Source organism: Oncorhynchus masou, chromosome 22, assembly GCF_036934945.1.
Source record: "Oncorhynchus masou masou isolate Uvic2021 chromosome 22, UVic_Omas_1.1, whole genome shotgun sequence".
Lineage (NCBI taxonomy): Eukaryota > Metazoa > Chordata > Actinopteri > Salmoniformes > Salmonidae > Oncorhynchus > Oncorhynchus masou.
The window spans coordinates 35,826,178-35,847,181 of NC_088233.1; the positions used below are offsets into that span (position 1 = coordinate 35,826,178).

Below are 21,004 nucleotides of genomic sequence, written 5' to 3' on the forward strand. Positions count from 1 at the left end.
TAATGACTTTAAAACTGTCTATAGCGCACACTTTTGACTGGTATTGTGCAGTTGAAGTCGGAAGTTTACATACACTTAGGTTGGAGTCATTAAAACTCGATTTTCAACCACTCCACAAATTTCATGTTAACAAACTATAGTTTTGGCAAGTCGGTTACTTTGTGCATGACACACGTAATTTTTCCAACAATTGTTTACAGACAGATTAACTCACTTTAAAATTTACTGTGTCACAATTCCAGTGGGTCTGAAGTTAACATACACTAAGTTAACTGTGCCTTTAAACAGCTTGGAAAATTCCAGAAATTATGTCATGGCTTAGGAAGCTTCTGATAGGCCAATTGACATAATTTGAGTCAATTGGAGATGTACCTGTGAATGTATTTCAAGGCCTACCTTCAAACCCAGTGCCTCTTTGCTTGACATTGTGGGAAAATCAAAAGAAATCAGCCAGGACCTAAAAAAAAAGATTGTAGACCTCCACAAGTACATCTGACGGTACCATGTTCATCTGTATAAACAATAGTACGTAGGTATAAACACCATGGGACCACGCAGCCGTTATACTGCTCAGGAAGGAGATGCGTTCTGTCTCCTAGAGATGAACTTACTTTGGTGCGAAAAGTGCAAATCAATCCCAGAGCAGCAGCAAAAGACCTTGTGAAGATGCTGGAGGAAACGGGTACAAAAGTATTTATATCCACAGTAAAACGAGTCCAATATCGACATAACCTGAAAGGCCACTCAGCAAGGAAGAAGCCACTGCTACCAACACGCCATAAAAAAGCCTGACTACGGTTTGCAACTGCACATGGGGACAAATATCGTACTTTTTGGAAAAATGTCCTCTGGTCTGATGAAATAGAACTGTTTGGCCATAATGACCATTGTTACGTTTGGAAGGAAAAGGGGGATGCTTGCAAGCCGAAGAACACCATCCCAACCGTGAAGCACAGGGGTGACAGCATCCTGTTGTGGGGGTGCTTTGCTGCAGGGGGGACTGGGGGACTTCACAAAATAGATGGCATCATTAGGAAAGACAATTATGTGGATATATTGAAGCAACATCTCAAGACATCAGTCAGGAAATTAAAGCTTGGACGCAAATGGGCCTTCCAAATGGACAATGACCCCAAGCATACTTCCAAAGTTGTGGCATAATGGCTTAAGGACAACAAAGTCAAGGTATTGGAGTGGACATCACAAAGCCCTGACCTCAATCCTATAGAAAATTTGTGGGCAGAACTGAAAAACCGTGTGCGAGCAAGCAGGCCTACAAACCTGACTCAGTTACACCAGCTCTGTCAGGAGGAATAGGCCAAAATTCACCCAACTTATTGTGGGAAGCTTGTGGAAGGCTTGTGGAAGGAAATTATTTGATGGTGCTATGAATAGTTACTGTGCTCCGGTCTAGCCAGTTCTATGTGTGCTCAGAACAAGTATTGCATCATTCAGTCACAAGACTCTGAAGTGTGTAAACACATGAGTTGGTAAACAGAACTGGAGATTACCTTTTGTGTCTCTTTGATATTTTAAGTTGAAATTGTGCACCAATATTTCATTTGAGAAGACTATTATATTAAATGAAGTTCCCTTTAATATAGACCACATGGAAAATGGAATAAATGTGATTTTTTTATTTGAATAAAGACCTACAGTGAGGGAAAACAGTATTTGATCCCCTGCCCACTGACAAAGAAATTATCAGTCTATAATTTTAATGGTAGGTTTATTTGAACAGTGAGAGACAAAATGACATTTTAAAAAATACAGAAAAACGCATGGTAAAAATGTTATAAATTGATTTGCAAATCACCCAATCTCCCTACCTCACCCCCATACTGTTTTTATTTTATTTACTTTACTGCTCTTTTGCACACCAGTATCTCTACTCATATTAAACATCTCCAATCCAAAATCAAATCTAGAATTGGCTTTCTATTTCGCAACAAAGCCTCCTTCACTCACGCCGCCAAACTTACCCTAGTAAAACTGACTATCCTACCGATTCCTCGACTTTGGCGATGTAATCTACAAAATAGCTTCCAACACTCTACTCAGCAAACTGGATGCAGTCTATCACAGTGCCATCTGTTTTGTTACCAAATCACCTTATACCACCCACCACTGCAACCTGTATGCTCTAGTCGGCTGGCCCTCGCTACATATTCGTCGCCAGACCCACTGGCTCCAGGTCATCTATAAGTCTATGCTAGGTAAAGCTCCGCCTTATCTCAGTTCACTGGTCACGATAACAACACCCACCCGTAGCACACGTTCCAGCAGGTAGATCTCACTGATCATCCCTAAAGCCAACACATTTGGCCGCCTTTCCTTACAGTTCTCTGCTGCCAGTGACTGGAACGAATTGCAAAAATCGCTGAAGTTGGAGACTTAAATTTCCCTCACCAACTTTAAACATCAACTATCTGAGCAGCTAAACAATCACTGCAGCTGTACATAGTCCATCTGTAAATAGCCCACCCAATCTACCTACCTCACCCCCATGCTGTTTTTATTTTATTTAATGCTCTTTTGCACACCAGTATCTCTACTTTTTTTTAAATTTTATTTAACTAGGCAAGTCAGTTAAGAACAAATTCTTATTTTCAATGATGGCCTAGGAAAAGTGGGTTAACTGCCTGTTCAGGGGCAGAATGACAGATTTGTACCTTGTCAGCTTGGGGATTTGACCCTGCAACCTTCCGGTTACTAGCACCAACACTCTAACCACTAGGCTACCCTGCACATCATCATCTGCTCATTTATCACTCCAGTGTTAATCTGCTAAATTGTAATTATTCGCTCCTATGGCCTATTTATTGCCTACCTCCTCATGCCTTTTGCATACAATGTATATAGACTTTATTATCTTTACTGTGTCATTGACTTATTTGTGTTTTTGGCTTGTTTATTGTTTACTCCATGTGTAACTCTGTCTTGTTGTCTGTGTCACACTGCTTTGCTTTATCTTGGCCAGGTCACAGTTGCAAATGAGAACTTGTTCTCAACTAACCTACACGGTTAAATAAAGGTCAAATAAAATAAATAAAATTCAAGGGTTTTTCTTTATTTTTACTATTTTCTACACTGTATGAATAATGGAATTATGTAGTAACCAAAAATATATTTGAAATTTGAGATTCTTCAAAGTAGCCACCCTTTGCCTTGATGACAGCTTTGCATTCGCTCAACCACTTTTATGAGGTAGTTACCTGGAATGCATTTCAATTAACAGGTGTGCCTTCTTAAAAGTTAATTTGTGGAATTTCTTTCCTTCTTAATGCGTTTGAGCCAATCAGTTGTGCTGTGTCAAGGTATGGGTGGTATACAGAAGATAGCCCTATTTGGTAAAAGACCGAGGTCATATTATGGCAAGAACAGCTCAAATAAGCAAAGAGAAATGACAGTCCATCATTACTTTAACACATGAAAGTCAGTCAATACGGAACATTTGAAGAACCTTGAAAGTTTCTTCAAGTGCAGTCGCAAAAACCATCAAGCGCTATGATGAAACTGGCTCTCATGTGGACAGCTACAGGAAAGGATGACCCAGAGTCATCTCTGTTGCAGAGGATATGTTCATAAGTTCATTAGAGCCTCAGAAATTGCAGCCCAAATAAATGCTTCACAGAGTTCAAGTAACAGACACATCTCAACATCAACTGTTCAGAGGAGACTGCGGCAGGCCTTCATTGTTGAATTGCTGGAAAGAAACCACAACTAAAGAACACCAATAAGAAGAAGAGACTTGCTTGGGCAAGAAACACGAGCAATGGACATTAAACCAGTGGAAATCTGTCCTTTGGTCTGATGAGTCCAAATTTGAGATTTCTGATTCCAACCGCCTTGTCTTTGTGAGACGCAGAGTAGGTGAACAGATGATCTCTGCATGTGTGGTTCCCACCGTGAAGCATGGAGGAGGAGGTGTAATGGTGTGGGGGTGCTTTGCTGGTGACACTGTCTGTGATTTATTTATAATTCAAGGCACACTTAACCAGGATGGTTACCACAGCATTCTTCAGCAATGCTCCATCCAATATGGTTTGCACACTTAGTGGGACTATCATTTGTTTTTCAACAGGACAATGGCATAACACACATCCAGGCTGCGTAAAGGCTATTTGACCAAGAAGGAGAGAGATGGAGTGCTGCATCAGAAGACCTAGCCTCCACAATCACCCGACTTCAACCCAATTGAGATGGTTTTGGATGAGTGGGAGCGCAAAGTGATGGAAAAGCAGCCAACGAGTGCTCAGCATATGTTAGAACTCCTTCAAGACAGTTGGAAAAACATTCCAGGTGAAGCTGGTTAAGAGAATGCCAAGAGTGTGCAAAGCTGTCATCAAGGCAAAGGGTGATACTTTGAAGAATCTAAAATCTAAAATATATGTTGATTTGTTTAACACTTTTTTGGTTACTACATGATTCCATATGTGCTGTTTCATAGTTTTGATGTCTTCACTATTATTCTACAATGTAGAAAATAGTAAAAATAAAGAAAAACCTTTGAGTCGGTGTGTCCAAACTTTTGACTGGTACTGTATATATATTTTTTTTTCTGTATTTACAAAAGTATGTGGACACCCCTTCAAATGAGTGGATTTGGCTTTTTCATCATACCTGTTGCTGACAGATATATAAAATCTATCACACAACCATGCAATCTCAATATACAAAACATTGGCAGTAGAATGGCCATTACTGAAAAGCTCAGTGACTTTCAATGTGGCACCGTCATAGGATGCTGGAAAACAAGTCAGTTCATCAAATTTCTGCCTTACTAGAGCTGACCCGGTCAACTGTAAGTACTGTTATTGTGAATTGGATCAACAACGGCTCAGCCACAAAGTGGTAGGCCACATCAGGTCACAGAATGGGACCACAGAGTGCTGAAGAGCATGGAGCATAAAAAACGTCTGTCCTTGGTTGCATTACTCACTACCGAGTTTCAAACTGCCTCTGGAAGCAACTTCAGCACAATAACTGTTTTTCGGGTGCTTCATGAAATGGGTTTCCATGGCCGAGCAGCTGCACAAGATTATTAAGCCTAAGATTATACGCGATGTCAAAGCATCGTCTGGAGTGGTGTAAAGCTTGCCGCCATTGGACTCTGGAGCAGTGAAAACGCCATCTCTGGAGTGATAAATCACGCTTCACTATCTGGCAGGCCGACGGAAGAATCTGAGTTTGGCGGATGCCAGGAGAATGCTACCTGCCCCAATACATAGTGCCAACTGTAAAGTTTGGTAGTGGAGGAATAATGGTCTGGGGCTGTTTTTCATTGTTCAGGCAGCTTAGTTCCAGTGAAGGGAAATCTTAACGCTACAGCATACAATGACATTCTAGACAATTCTGTGCTTCCAACTTTGTGGCAACAGTTTTAGAATGGTACCCGTGGTGCAGTGGCTCCCGAGTGGCGCAGTGGTCAAAGACACTGCATCTCAGTACAAGAGGAGTCACTGCAGTACCAGGTCTGAATCCAGGCCGGAATCACATCCGGGCGTGATGTCCCATAGGGCAGTGCACAATTTGCCCAGCGTCATCCGGGGTAGGCCGTCATTGTAAATAAGAACTTGTCCTTAACTGACTTGCCTATTTAAATACAAAAAATGAACAAGTTCCAGGAGAAATGTTCCAACTTCTAGTGGAAAGACTTCCCAGAAGAGTGGAGGCTGTTATAGCAGCAAAGGTGTGACCAACTCCTTAATACCGATGACTTTGTGTAACAGTATAACTTTAGACCGTCCCCATACCCGGGCGCGAACCAGGGACCCTCTGCACACATCAACAACAGTCACCCACGAAGCATCGTTACCCATCGCTCCACAAAAATCGCGGCCCTTGCAGAGGAAGGGGAACTACTACTTCAAGGTCTCCACATACTTTTGGTCATGTAGTGTATATTGAACAAAATTCGGCAGAACCTCCCACTTGGTCAGCTGACCAGGAAGTGGGTGTTTCTTCGCGATGCACAGGAAGTTGAATAATCAGCTGATACTGGAGGTGTTTTGATGGAAGTTGCTGTTGTTTGTGGAGAGTTTTTATTCCTTCTCTTCAATTCATTATAAAGACACATCAAACGATAAAAGGAATTCGGTGGACTTTGCACTAATAGTGAGGTTTTGAATATTAGCAAAGTGACACGGTTGTAATTTCAATTCATATCTGCCTGTATTGCTATTGAGTTCTCGATAATGAAGAAAATAGCAACGTAGCTGACGTTAGTCAACGCTTTGAGACGTTCTTTGTTTATGTTGTGCCAGACACAGCTGCAGTGTTTGGTTTCGTCTTTTTGAAGATCGTTTTATATTTGTTTATAATTGTGAGTGAATATCGATTACAATAACGTTACAGGGGAGCTAAATAATGTTAACGATAGCTAGCTAGCATAACTACAAGTTACCGACAATTGTTGTCAAGCCGCTGAGTTGTCCTGTATAGTCTGATCATAAACGAGACAGCTGCGATCTTTAGATAGTGACGAGTGTGGAAAGACTTCAGTCGAGTTGTTGTGTGGTCGTCATTTGCGCATCACTCAGTCAGTCAGTCAGCTCATCTGCGACCTGTTGGTAGAACTAGCTAACGTACATGTCAGCCACCAACCTAAGTCTCAGTTGGCTTTGTGTGTAACGTAGCAAGTTGGTTGCGCAATTCCTGCATGCTAGCTACTTGTCAGCAAGGATCACTTCATATGCTAACAGTAATCGCTCGTCGCTAAATATTTTGTGTCTTGGTCTCTGAGAACGTACCATTTGTCCCGCTGTCAATATATTTCATTGTGTTTTATGTAAAGCCGTATTGTTTATGAATTAAGTATTTATTGTGTTAACTTAATGTTGTATAGAAACAATAGGAGTGTTTAAGAAGAGGATTCGGCAGTTTAGTATTAAAGAAAGGTCCAGTTCAGGCAGAGAACCTTGTTGAAAATCCTTCTCCCTACTTGCCAATGCTGGATCTGGAAGTTGTTCCTGAAAGATCTTTAGGAAATGAACAATGGGAATTCGCGTTAGGTAAGTGACTCCTGAAGAGACTATTGGGTATTTCTTCAACCTACCACACACCTCAACTAATATGCATGTTTTCCCAGTAAGTTGTTTTTAATGTTTGTTTGCTTTAGTTCTCATTTACAAATGACAATCTCTTAATATATTTCCATGTTCTTGTCACAGGGATGCCATTGGCCCAGGCCATTTCCATTTTACAGAAACACTGCCGCATCATCAAGAATGTCCAGGTTCTTTACAGTGAACAAGTAAGAGATTAGTTAACTACTATTGTGTGTGATATAGGGTGTGGGCTGTCCATTGAAATGGTATGTTATGTTTCTGTGCTTCTAGACACCACTTAGTCATGACCTCATACTCAACTTGACTCAGGATGGAATTAAACTGCTGTTTGGTGCCTGTAACCAGAGACTGAAGGTGAGGGAGACATGCTCTGGTTGATCATGTCGCTACAGACAATAAGGCTGTCTATGTTGACTTATCAAGTCTCTCATTACTCATGTTTAGGTGATTGAAGTATACGACTTGAGCAAAGTTAAATTGAAATACTGGTGAGTGATCTCTAGTTCCTTGTGCTAATACCAGTGTGACTGGATTTGTCATAGCAAATGTATTCACTATATATACAAACTTATGTGGACACCCCTTCAAATGAGTGGATTTGGCTATTTCAGCCATATCCGTTGCTGACAGGTGTATAAAATCGAGCACACAGCTATGCAATCTCTATATACAAACATTGGCAGTAGAATGGCCTTACTGAAGAGCTCAGTGACTCAGTGATCTGGCACCGTCATAGGATGCCACCTTTCCAACAATCAGTTTGTCAAATTTCTGCCCTGCTATAGCTGCCCCGGTCAACTGTTAGTGTTGTTAGAAATGGTTTGTCAAGATCGGTGTGGAATAACTTGACTGGCCTGCACAGAGCCCTGATGACCTCAACCCCATCAAACACCTTTGGGATGAGTTTGAATACTGACTGCGAGGCAAGCCTAATCACCTGACCTCACTAATGCTCTTGTGGCTGATGGAAAGCAAGTCCCCGCAGCAATGTTCCAACATCTAGTGGAAAGCCTTCCCAGAAGAGGGGACGCTGTTATAGCAGCAAAGGGGGGACCAACTCCATATTAATGCCCATGATTTTGGAATGAGATGTTTGACGAGCAGGTTTCCACATACTTTTGGTCATGTAGTGTATCTGACAGTTTGTCAGACTGGAATAGTTTGTTGTAGTCCATGAGAATAACTTGTTTTGCAAATTGTTCAGCTTGTGTTGGATGTGGGATTTTGTGCTACTACATATACTGTTATAGTATCTAGGCCTAAATTGTCATTGTCTTGCAGTGGAGTACATTTCAACACTCAGGCTATAGCACCCACCATAGAGCAGATTGATCAGTCCTTTGGCGCCACACACCCTGGAGGTAAGGGAAGATACAACTTTTTGTCTTATTGATAGTACGTGGAATGCTGCAAGGCTTGTTGTGTTTGACCATGTTTTCCTCACTCCCCAGTATACAATGCTGCAGAGCAACTGTTCCACCTGAACTTTCGAGGACTCTCCTTCTCCTTCCAGCTTGACTCATGGAATGAAGCTCCCAAGTATGAGGTGAGACTATTACCTTACCCTGCTATATTTATCCCTAGTGTGCTGTTTTTCTGACTGGCTTTATGGTTAACCCTGTTTGACATAGCTGCTACACAGCAACTGTCTTCCATAACTTGCTCTTCTTGTTCAAACCTTACTGGTTTCCCTCGCTGATTTTCTGTGTATTATTTTACCTGGCCGACAACCCCTCATAGACCTTGTATACCAGATAAAGAACTAGTCTTTTTGCCTTAGAAAATTATTTCTGTTAGCGATAATGAGAACCCCCGTACCTCTTTTCGACACCTTGGCAATGAACAAACAAATGTACATACTTCATTACCAATACAGCATGAATATTTGGTTTTGAAGAATTTGGTAATGCTGGAATACAAAACAAATTGGCCCCGAAAATGACTCACTATGTCTTTATTATGAAAATACGTTGTTATAAAGCTTTTGATGTGAGTACTTGTATATCCATGTATTGAATATGAGCTGTTGAAATGCACACGCCAGTCTACTCCCAGTTGTTTTGCTTTGACAGCCTAACTTTGCCCATGGCTTGGCCTCCCTGCAGATTCCACACGGGGCCACAGTGAAACGGATGTACATCTCCGCTGGGAACAACCTACAGGACACCAAGTAAGAACACAATGTATTCACAAGCACGCCTGGAATAATGGTTGAGCATAGCAAGTTTATGGGGAGATGGAGGATAGGGTGAAGGGGAAGATACAGTGTTTGGTGAGCTTGTTTACTCAGATGTAAATCTCCTTCGAATATGATTAGGTTTAAATCTGATGCATTTGAGTTATCTAAATACTTATTATTAAGTATTGAGAGAAAAACATGAATTTGTAATGACCTGACTATGACTCGTTCTGTCGTTCCTCAGGGCCCCAGTGATGCCCCTTGCCTGTTTCCTTGGCAACGTTTATGCAGAGTGTGTGGATGTGCTGAGGGATGGGGTGGGCCCACTTGGTCTGAGACTTCGCCTCCTCACTGCAGGTACTTAGCAAGGGGACATTTGAACCCACTCGTGTCCCATGACTACAACACCATCAGAACTGTGGAATTCAAGCTAAATCGGTTCAGGTTGGTATTCCTTTTGAGGCTTCCTGAGTACATGCCACTGAAGGGACTGGAGGAAGTAGGTATTTTCCTCCTGTAGCGCAATCAGTCCTCAATTCTAATTGGATCAGGCTACTCTTCTCTTCCTCCCTTTAATTAATTAATTCCTCCAGTACTGTTGTAATGGCTGTAATAGAGCCTCATGGTCTGGAGCTACAATATAATGCTTTCCTGCCAGTCCCTCAGGTCTATCACATTCCATGCTCTCTTCAGTCCACACATTAGCCCGTTAATCTCGTCACCATATATCACCTCTGACATGCCCCTCCTCTAGGGAGGCTGAGCTAAACAAATGACCTACTACACCCGTTTTTAGATGGGGAGGAGGTCTATCAAAATAGGCCGTCATCAATCTCCCAGTGTTTAGACGTGTCTCCTTAGACCAGCTGTTTTGTTTCTCTGTGGTTTGATGTATGATATACAGTCCTAATGAAACACCTGAGAGGAAGATGTGCTCCAACAATTTTGCAACACCAGGTCATGTTAAGCTTGCGTAATGAGTGGTCTTCCTATCCTCAGGATGTGGGCCCGGGGTGATGGCTGATGCCAAGATGCGTGCCGTGGAGAGGAACATTTACTTTGGAGACTCCTGTCAGGATGTGCTGAGCGCTCTGGGCTCACCACACAAAGTATTCTACAAGTCTGAAGACAAGGTTTGGCCCTCTACTCTGCTTCCTGTCTCTTTCTTTCCCTTGACCTGCTCCTTTCAGCAGTTGATATGGTCCTCTCTATGTTGATAAACAAGCTCTCTTCATGTTTGGGTTTCCTTCAGATGAAGATCCACTCTCCGTCACCTCACAAGCAGGTCCCGTCCAAATGCAATGACTACTTCTTCAACTACTTCACTCTGGGGGTGGTGGGTATTGGTGTTCCATGGGGGGTTGTTAGAGAGGGCTTGCCTTAATTATGTTGACATTAAAGTTCAATGTAAGATGTTGCTTGTTTCTTAACACTGTTTGATTGGTCCCTTTTTGTTTTTTTCCAGGACTTACTCTTTGATTCTAGCACACACCTGGTGAAGAAGTTTGTCCTTCATACTAACTTCCCCGGCCATTACAATTTCAACATGTAAGCCTCTCTCTGCTTCAGTTAAGACAGCTGGCACCTCATTGGTCCTTGGCTGAAGTATACCATTTTCAGACATGATCCATTTGAATAAATAATTTCCTGTAGAGCCAAAAGAGGCTATTCAACTCCTTAGTGGTGAAGTAATTTAGTCACAGAAGAGCTGTTCACTACACTCAGTAACATGTAACTGTCTCTCTCAACAATAGATATCATCGATGCGATTTCAAGATTCCACTTGTCATCAAGAAAGGTGAGTTTTCTAATCAGCATTTTCATTGTATTTGGTGAACTCTGTCTGTCTCCTCACGTATCCCTGTCTGTCTCTTCACGTATCCCTGTCTGTCTCCTCACGTATCCCTGTCTGTCTCCTCACGTATCCCTGTCTGTCTCCTCACGTATCCCTGTCTGTCTCCTCACGTATCCCTGTCTGTCTCCTCACGTATCCCTGTCTGTCTCCTCACGTATCCCTGTCTGCCTTTCAGAAGGTGCTGCCGCTCAGGGGGAGGACTGCACCCTCACTACCTACAGCAAGGTCAGACATGCCTACACTGCTCAGTCTTTGCCTAGCTCACTCAAGAGTAGTGAAAAGAGCAACTATGGGTGAATGTTATAGCTACTTCAGACGAAGTTTGTGTTCTTCTGACTGACTATGGTTGTTTCTCCCATAGTGGGATCAGATTCAGGAGCTGCTTGGACACCCCATGGAGAAGCCTGTCGTGCTCCACAGGTAAGAGATGCCTGGGTTATAATTTACATGACTTCTGTCAGTTGAAACATTTTCACTGGACATCTGACTGCTGGCCCTGCAGTAAACAAAAAGGTGTAAAAAACAACGTGTTTCACAGGTCATCCTCGGCAAATAACACCAATCCCTTCGGCTCTACATTCTGTTTTGGACTACAGCGAATGATCTTTGAGGTAAGAACACTTGGTGTGTGGGTCGCGTGATGACGGTATTAGATTGAGAAGTACAAAGGCCTGGATGTATGTAAACTATGTAAGGTATGTGTCTGAACTGTGCCAACTTGTCGTCCCAGGTGATGCAGAACAACCACATAGCTTCAGTGACCCTGTACGGAGCCCCCAGACCCAGCAGCAGGGCCAGAGCCGAGGCCATCGGCCACTGAACAGCATCCCTCTGGCGCCCCAGACCCCAACCCATACCCGGCCTGAGGGCTGTCTCTCCACCGCTCCACACCAGCCCTGGGCTGATCAGCAGTTTACTCTCTGTCTCAGCCACTGCCATCTTCACACCAGAGAGGCCCGCTAGAAGCTCCTCTGGACCCATCTGCCCCTGTGTGACGGGAGCCTCATGCAGTGTCCTGCTAGGAGCCTTACAGCAGCCATCACCCCTTCTCCCTCTGACTGACCCTGTCCCAATGCTCTTCATCATCAGAACACTTGTTAGATGTGTTGACAGTGTACATTTGTATGCCTGTGAGCAGAAACAAATGCTCACCTGCTTACACAAATGAGCACCTGCATGCATGCTGTAGTTTTTTAAAATTGACATTTTAATACATGATTAACATACATCCGAAACAGATACCAAAAGCCTGCCACAGACACCAAAACCATTACAATCCTTTCTCCACTATATGTTCATGTTACCGATTTTAAAACACATGCATATGGATGCAGGCTCATCTGCAGCACTAACACATTACGTACATAATTTCATACGCAGACATATACACATACAGAAACAGCCATGCATGCACATCGACATAAACCAATGCATGCACACACAAACAAACAATTGCATGAACATAGTTTTTATTTTTAAGATTACAAGCACAAACTGGCCACACCTTGGAGTGTCCTAGTGCTTTGCATGCTGTGAAGGGGTACTGTCTTGGTACATGAACAAACACACATACTGGCCCACACACACATCCATACACTCATGCCATGACCAAGTCCACAGCATAAGCCACCTCCTATTGCAAGGCAGTGAAGCACCAAATACATTTATAGTTTATTTTGTGTTTTTGCATGGAACGATAAAAATATTGGTTTTGACATTTGCACTAAGATACACCATATTTACTTGATTCTTGTCTCCTATCCACTGCGGATAGTGTATTTTGTTTCCATTAATGATGACTGAGGAAAGGCTCCTCTGTCACCTGAAACGCCATGCTTCCTTCCAGATGTACACCATCTCCTCCAACATCCATTGCTACCACTGTCCTTTACAACCCCCCCCCATGCTCTCTCAACATTGCTCCCTTTCTCCATCCATTTCCCTGATCTCTTTTTCTATTCACAATAGATATCTAAATGAGTCCAGCTAAACCCCTTAGATGTACTTCATCATTGCTGTCATTCATTATCATTTGTTTTGTTAATTTGCCAACATTTTTGCCAAAGATGTTTTAGCATGTTTTAAGTTATTGTCATTTTAGTTTGTTGTCAACTTGACCTCTTGCCTAGAAAAGCTGACATTCCCTCCTAAAACAAGATAATTTTTTATTGCAGGTCCCAGAACCATAATCTTGATCTCATCTTAGTACTTCTTGAATATATGTTCTTTATAATTGCTTTGTGCTTTTTAGTGCAGATCTTTTATCATTCAGTTTTTACTCTAACCAAGATGTCTTCTATATGTGTAGCAGTCTCTTCTGGTGTTCGATGTTTGTACAGATTTGTAAATAGTGTGCCCTTTTCTTTTGGCTTGTCAGTTTAAGATAATGGTACGATGTGGGCCTGAATTGTTTTAAGGTCAGAGCACACGCCAGACGCGACACTTCTATTACATAGGAATTCTGTTTGATGTCTCTTCCCCCCTAGTGGAGAGAACACTGTCTGGCTCCTTAACCCTGGGCCTGAATGGGTCCTTCATCTCTATAGCTCAGCTTTAACCACTATTAGTTCTAGAGACCGATGCTGAAGATGGGATAAATCAGAGACAAAGACGGATAGGGAAGGTAGCCCTGTACACTCTGTTTAGAACCCCCGGATGTGTGTGTGGTCAGTCACCCTGTTTTAGTGGGTTGATCATGTAGTGGTGCTAGAACAGAGGTATTGTTCATGTTGTTCTGTCACAGGTGGCTGGTTTGCCTGTCAGCCCCACTCAGACCAGCCCTCAGCTTTGCAGCGTGTGATGCAGGCGTATTACATGGGCATTGTTTATTCTGTTACATTGACTTGTTTCATGAGTTGTGATGAAAAAAGCCTGTACTGCTGTTGATGTTAAAATTATACCCCTTTGCTTTGTTCAAGTAGTATACAACAACAAAAAAGCTACAATCCTTTGTTAATGTTGTGCCTCATTTCCCACCAAGCCTGTCTTGACTTCTTTCTGTAAATGAAACTATTGAACAGCATTGAGTATGACTGAGCATGACGAGCTAACATGATTGACTGACTGTCACCCATAGGCCATCATTTCCCTCTTGTTCCAAAAAAAACATGTCAAATTGTAGAATAAAGACTTGATGTACAGTGCAGGTCCTGAGCTCAGTCATGAAGGGCTAATCCTCATCTCAACAACCCCTGGTGTTCTGATTGGAAGATTTGCACAATACACAATACATTGTTTTGGTTTGTTCTAGTTGCTGGACACAGAAACATGTATATCACTGAACATCTCACAGCAAGACTATGGTTTTAACATCAGTCTGACCGTCATCACCGGCCAACCCTTCATGACCTGAGCTACACACACTGGTTGTTGGAGTTCCAATACAATGCAATCACGGCCGGGTACATTTGTTGCATCTGATATAACTCACTGTAGATGAGTTTGCATTTATATTAGCGAGCAAACAAATGCAACACAACTGATGTTGTGGTAACGTTACTGGTATGTTACTGCTGAGCATGAGCTGGGCTGTGTTAGCCCAATCTCAGGTGGACATAGATCTTGTTTTAAATGCCAGGAGAAAGGGAATGCTTCCTTTTCAGCTGTTGGCTTTGCCTGTTTTATTTCCTCTCAATTGATCCTATTTTTGCATTGGATTGAATTAATGACTGTAATTAAGACTGTAATTATAAATGAACAACTTCAGTTGAGTTTAATACTCTATTAATGCTATGTATTGTCTCCCTTTATATTGTATGTTTTATCCCCATTCCCCAAAGTAGTTATTTTAGGTGGATTCAGTCAATTTAACCCAGTTCTGGAAATGGGAGTTATCCTTAATTCAACATGTGAATCAAATTAATTGGAATCTGGTGTCATATTTTGGATAACTTTACTTCTGTACAATAAAGAACATGTAGATCAGCATTATCAAGCATGTCATAAAAAGCAATAACCGTTGCTACGGTGAATCAGAACGGTCTGCTTAAAGCTTGCACAATGCTCCTGAATGATGCAAGAATGCTGTGATTAAGATGAGCTCCTCATAAAATCTACTGTCAAACTCAACATTTGAATTTGATAAAATTGCTCATTCTGAATTTTGTTTATTTAAAAACAAATCCTGTTACCGTGTGTACAAAAAGGATATGAAAATGTTGATGTAATAAATATGACAAAAGTCTTGAGCTGTATTTTTTCTTTTTAAAGAACAAAAAAGCAGTACATGCACATGTTTTCCACCAGGGACAATTTCAGTGTTAACTGATTGCTTTACATTTTGATATCAACAGCATGTGGTCTACTTACAGCATTTGGACTACAGTTGGAGGTATAGCTGAACATAACAAGTTTAAAAAGAAACAGCATGTAAGGTTTCTGATTATCAGAAGTATTGTAAATGAAAGCACACCACACTCAACTGTTCAGGGTTTACTCTGGGCTTTGGTTTGTTGCTTGGTGATTGTCATCTTCAGTGTAGCTAATTGTGAACTAAAAAAGTAGGTGCTGTGCACATAACATTCATGAATATGTAAACTCTACCTCTGTTGGAAAGTGTCTAAGAAAGATTTCTGGAACTACACTGAACAAAAATATAAATGCAACATGTAAAGTGTTGGTCCCATGTTTCATGAGCTGAAATATAAGATCCCAGAAATTTTCCATATGCAGATAAAGCTTATTTCTCTAAAATGTTGCGCACAAATTTGTTTGTACCCCTGTTAGTGAGCATTTCTCCTTTGCCAAGATAATCCATCCACCTGACAGGTGTGGCACATCAAGAAGATGATTAAACAGCATGATCATTACACAGGTGCACCTTGTGCTGGTGCCAATAAAAAGGCCAGTGTAAAGTTTTGCAACACAACACAATGTCACAGATGTCTCAAGTTTTGAGTGAGTGCGCAATTGGCTTGCTGGCTGCAGGAATGTCCACCAGAGCTGTTGCCAGATAATTGAATGTTCATTTCTCTACCATAAGCCGCCTTCAATGTCATTTTAGAGAATTTGGCAATACGTCCAACCGGCCTTAAAATCGCAGACCACATTTATGGCGTTGTGTTGGTGAGTGGTTTTCTGATATCAACATTGCGAGCAGAGTGCCCCATGGTGGCGATGGGGTTATGATATGGGCAGGCATAAGCTCCAGACAACAATGGCAATTTGAATGCAAAGATACCAGCAACTTCGCACAGCCATTAAAGAGGAGTGGGACAACATTTCTTTGAAATTGTTGCATTTATATTTTTGTTCAGTATATATATAATGAGGTCCATTGGGGAATTCCTGCCACAGCTACAGTTGATGCATTGAGCTTTGTCTCCCTTCATTTCAGATTCAAGTCTACCTACATGTATCATCTGATGTGTAATCGCACACAAAGGGTGTGTTCGTAAATTCAATCTGGATTCGTAAATTCAGAGCGTTGTCAGATTGTCCGTACGTAAATTCAGAGCGTTGCGCTTCAAAGCTTGCTAGCTACTTTCAGACACAAATTAGAGAACACCTCACTCTAACCATTTTACTCGCCCTAGCAGAACTATCCAGAGTGTAGGTGACTGTAACTGTGCTGCTGGAAACAATCTAATTACATTTTTGCCGACGTTTACTGACGCCGGCCATATTCAACGGGTGTTGAGTGTTCGTAAATTCACCAGTTATTCTGCCCTCTGACACACTCAGACAAGAGTGCTCTGAAATCGGAGTAGATAGCCAGAGTGAATTTACGAACGCACCCAAAGATACTTCATTTACAACGCCGAACTGTATATTCTACTGCACAAAATCAACCTGGCACATGTTTCAATCTATATTGACCTTATTGAGACTCTGTGCAATAAAATAAACAAAGTAAGTCATACTGTAGCTAAATTGAGCAGGGGTGTTTTTAAAATATTACCACCACAGTAAATTTACCAAAGGTTTTACATCCAGGATTTTTCCAAGAAAAAAGATAAGAAAAAATACTGTTTCCTAGAGACAATGCACATTTACCATGGCTGTAAACTGTTAAGCAAAAACCACTGTGTTACCTAAAAATAACTGTACCAAACATTCAATCACAGCTTCCATATCCCAATGGCTCTTTCACAGTGTAGTCCCTCTAATCCACATAACACAAAGCCCTCAATGCTTTACAAACACGGTAACATCATAGTCCTGTTCCACTGTAGTCTCCTTCTGTCCTGTTGTCCCGAGTACCTTGCCCCTCCACTTAAAGGGCCATGGGGTGGGGGCCAGGTTACTGTGACAGCTCAGTTGGGGGTCATGCAGCAGGTTCCACATGAGCCAGATCTGTGGCACTGTCAGGCTGTGTACCACCATCAGCTCCCTGTAGAAACAAGGGTCAAACACCTGGAGGTGGGGAGCAGCAGAGGGGCGCACAATTCCAAATGTACGGAAACCTTCATGGCGTGACGGTTTGACTCCGATTCTCTTTAAGCACATGCCTAAGAACACATCGTCGATGGGGAATAATTCTACCTGCTGACACGCTCCACTCAGCCGCCTGGCGGTGTGACCGGACATCACAAAGCCTCCCCCTCCTGCATATGACGGATACATCGTCTGGCCGTACACAAACTCAGGCACAAAGTACTTGCTGCTGCGCCGGCGGATGGGGCGGGCGTGGTGGATGATGTCACCCACAAAGAGGTCCTTGTCAGGCTTCTGACCCTTCAGCATCTGCAAAATGTTGTCTATATTCACGTAGACATCCGCATCACCTTTGAAGATAAACTGGACATTGGAGCAGCTACCATTCACCCACTGGAGGAAGTGGGTCTCTTTAAGTGTCAAATTGAAAAATGTGTCATCAAAGTCCCAGAGCAGAATGTCCCCAAAGGTGTGGCTCTCATAGGCAAGAAGCCGGTCCCATAAAGGCAGGGCTGTCTTGTTCCTGGGTATCCCAAGGAGGAATACAGTCTTCACTGTCTGCCCATCCTGGAGAACACCCTCTCTTCCCCAGGTGTGCCGCACTACCTGCCTCCTTTCAAAGTCTGCTGCTACGGACTTGATAGTAATGAGCATGTAGAGCTCACCTGAGCACTTCCCTGGCTGGTCTATCAGCAGTCTGAAGTCCCGGTTGTCCTTATCTCTTAGGTAACCTTCAAAGTCAAAAGGTGGTTGTGTGGGTAAAACAGGAGCAGCCTTCTTTGTCCCCTCATCTTTCTTTGACTTGGATCTAGATTTGGTCTTGGTCTTAGGTTTGGATTTAGACTGAAGTTTGGACTTCGGATGTGACTGAGGCTCAGACTGGCACTTTGTCTTATCTGGGTGCGTAGGGGGGACCAGTTTAGTCACATAGCTCTCTGGTAGAGCCCCTAGAAGAGCACGGGAGCTTGTAGAGCCCTGCTCTAAGTGCCAAGTGTCCCAGGTGGGAGTGAAGCATTGGTGGGCATACAACAACAGACAGAGTAGTCCCAACATGATCAGGGTGCACAGAACATCTCCTTTTATGTGAATTCTCCTCATTGTGTCCCACTGAACCTATTTTCCTTCAAAGGCTGATTTAATTTACAACTCTTTTCCCATTAATTTGTATTTTCCTCTTCCTCAGGAGCTCTGAGATCAGAAAGCTCCATACAGCATCCTGTGAAGAGTTCACAATAGGGATCACCCATGCAAGAGTAATTCCCGAGAGTTTTGCTGGGGGACCCTGAGGTCCTGCTGGATAATGTTCCGTAACCCAACACTATGCAGTCCTTATGTTTCTACTCCAGTATCTCAGAGGGGTTTTCCCTTTAGTCCGCAAAATTCATTCCATTCCATCTCTTCAGCAGGCTGTAATCCTAGATATGAAAATAAATTATGGGAATTACATTGTACACAAACAAGGAAAATAACCAAATATATTTGACAAAAGTTTTTGTTGTTGTTACTTTTATATTTGCAGTTACTTTGTTCTTATTTTTCTTTGACTTTATTATTCATAAATTATCTGCAGTTCAAACTCATTTCCCCAAGTTTCCAGAACTAATGCAAGAATGTTGCTACCTTTTCCTATAGCAGACACGCCCCCTCAAAGGAACAGAACAGATCATCTCCCAGTAGTCTACAGAAATTGACCACGGTTTCCAAGTTAGCGTTCAAATGACACCTCAGAAGCAAATGTTAAGCCAGACCAAAATGTTCCAAAAGATTTTGAAGAACGACTTCATTGCCACCCTCTCCTATAGGAAAAATCTGGTCAATTCGGCTATTATGAGGGCGGTGTCGGATCTTATGTAAACTCAACATAAGATTTCTAAATAGAAAATTATTGATTGTGTGCGTTAGAACATTGTGTTCCTAACTCAATGTCCCTATCTTAAACTCCTTCACTAATGTAACTATTTATTGGTTCACCATGCAGTTTATAATTGGCAAAATTCATCTTAAAATGCATCATTTTTCGGACATGCATGCGTTAACTCAAATGAAAGCTTTTGTCGCATGTAAAAAAAGAAAAAAACCGACCATGACGCATTAGATTTACATATAATTGCCAGACTGTTGCATATTTGCATAATACAGGGAGCCCTATATTGAATGACAGCGTTTGTATTGTATCAATATATGTGTACAAAGTATTATATTTACGCATCAGTCATCATACTTACCACAACATATGAAAGTCACCAAACCCGGGAACATCTGGTTTCTGTATGAAAACTGCAGTCTCTGACAGTCCAACAAAAACGAAGTTTAAAATGGAGAGAGAAAAAATACATGAAATGAATACAGACCTACTTGGTGTATGGAGGGAGGCTCAGTAAGGTAAAGTTAACTTTTTGAAAAACGTGCAAAATTGGCAAGACAGCATTTTAACGGTATTCATTTCACTGGTCACGTGACACGTGTGGGAGTCGCTGGTCCAGCTGTGCGCCAGATGCCAGCGCAGCAACTGGAAGCGGACTCTCCAAGAATATGAAGGAAGGGGAAAGGGGGGAGCATAATGATCCGGACCTAGCAGACTTATTTTTTTGTCAGACACTTTGTACTTTTATCGTGGTGATTGATGTCCTTGCAATACAGCACCATATGCACTTCTAGCCCCTAGCTGTCTTAAATGGCTGCAATTTAGGAGCTGGATACACTTAACAGCAATCTGTCCTGAGAGACATTGAAGACATTCATTCAACCAACAAGACTTGAATGAAAATACTACAATGAAAACAAAAAACAGACATATTAAGTCAAAAGACCATTTCATTTAGAGTTACATTTTCTGCACATACAAAGTTCCCTGTCTATTTACAACCTACAAAATGTAAACGTGTATCACACAATGCTGGTCCCATTTAACAATAAAGGAGTATAGATTTATTTGGCTAGAAAACCACATTTACAACATGACAGTTACTCCCACCCACTGACTCTTCTAAAACATCACTTCTGACCAATATGACATCTTGGAGTGCTTTTCTTCAGGCCTTGCCACTAGTAAACTAGACTTTCTTCACACTTATAAATCCTCCTCTCCTGGCTCCCCCCTCTCACACAGGGGGTACCATCAGGAAGAGGCTGTGCCTGCTCTCATGATCTTGAACAGGGCATTGACATTGTTGTTTTTGATAGCGTCCCGGCAGGCTGTGATAACCTGATTCTTCGGCTTACCCACTGAGAGAGACAAATAGTAGTAGAGGTTAGGAAAGACCTGAACCCTTCAAAATACATTCAAACCTCTACAATTGCTATCCCCCACTGATCACCCTGTCAACCCCTACTCACCTCTCAGTCTCCCTGCCCTCTGAATGGGCTTGGTTGACAGACTTAAGAGCATTGTGATTGTTGGAGCCGATCTTGTACTCATTGATCAGGTCTCTCTTCAGGTCATAGAGCTCAATATAGAGCTTCTTCATGTTCCTCCTGTCATGCAAAAAGATGAAGGAATGAAAAGAAAAGCCAAGCAGAGAAATC

General features: G+C 42.2%; 2 protein-coding genes across 4 annotated transcripts; one reads left to right on the forward strand and one right to left on the reverse strand.

The window, feature by feature from the left end:
• Positions 1–5,973: 5,973 nt before the first annotated feature.
• Positions 5,974–15,289, forward strand: LOC135509401 (phagosome assembly factor 1). 3 transcript variants are annotated; one of them, XM_064930036.1, is made up of 17 exons: positions 5,975–6,117; positions 6,848–7,013; positions 7,173–7,255; positions 7,341–7,424; positions 7,515–7,558; positions 8,352–8,431; positions 8,522–8,616; positions 9,143–9,240; positions 9,494–9,606; positions 10,249–10,382; positions 10,502–10,585; positions 10,715–10,797; positions 11,004–11,047; positions 11,280–11,329; positions 11,466–11,524; positions 11,643–11,715; positions 11,835–15,289. In XM_064930036.1, the coding sequence occupies exons 2-17, from the start codon at positions 6,950–6,952 to the stop codon at positions 11,922–11,924; spliced, it is 1,278 nt and encodes a 425-aa protein (XP_064786108.1). In that variant the 5' UTR covers positions 5,975–6,117; positions 6,848–6,949; the 3' UTR covers positions 11,925–15,289. The 3 variants fall into 3 exon arrangements, with proteins under 3 accessions (XP_064786110.1, XP_064786108.1, XP_064786109.1); XM_064930038.1 differs by having other exon boundaries at positions 5,974–7,013; positions 10,502–10,534; XM_064930037.1 differs by having other exon boundaries at positions 5,975–7,013; positions 9,176–9,240.
• LOC135509400 (UDP-GlcNAc:betaGal beta-1,3-N-acetylglucosaminyltransferase 9-like) lies at positions 15,284–19,931 on the reverse strand. Its single transcript, XM_064930035.1, has 2 exons — positions 19,705–19,931; positions 15,284–18,894 (listed from the first exon to the last, which is right to left on the reverse strand). Exon 2 carries the CDS (start codon positions 18,575–18,577, stop codon positions 17,231–17,233), a length of 1,347 nt encoding a protein of 448 aa, XP_064786107.1. The 5' UTR covers positions 18,578–18,894; positions 19,705–19,931; the 3' UTR covers positions 15,284–17,230.
• Between the last annotated feature and the right edge of the window lie 1,073 nt (positions 19,932–21,004).

What these genes read in the sequence shown, in the direction of transcription:
- LOC135509401 (XM_064930036.1), top strand. Translation starts at nt 6,950, where the DNA reads ATGCTGGATCTGGAAGTTGTTCCTGAAAGATCTTTAGGAAATGAACAA. An exon ending in ATGAAGCTCCCAAGTATGAG is followed by an intron (nt 8,617 to 9,142) that starts GTGAGACTATTA and finishes TTGCTTTGACAG; the next exon opens with CCTAACTTTGCCCATGGCTT. An exon ending in CCCTCACTACCTACAGCAAG is followed by an intron (nt 11,330 to 11,465) that starts GTCAGACATGCC and finishes TTTCTCCCATAG; the next exon opens with TGGGATCAGATTCAGGAGCT.
- LOC135509400 (XM_064930035.1), bottom strand. Translation starts at nt 18,577, where the DNA reads ATGAGGAGAATTCACATAAAAGGAGATGTTCTGTGCACCCTGATCATG.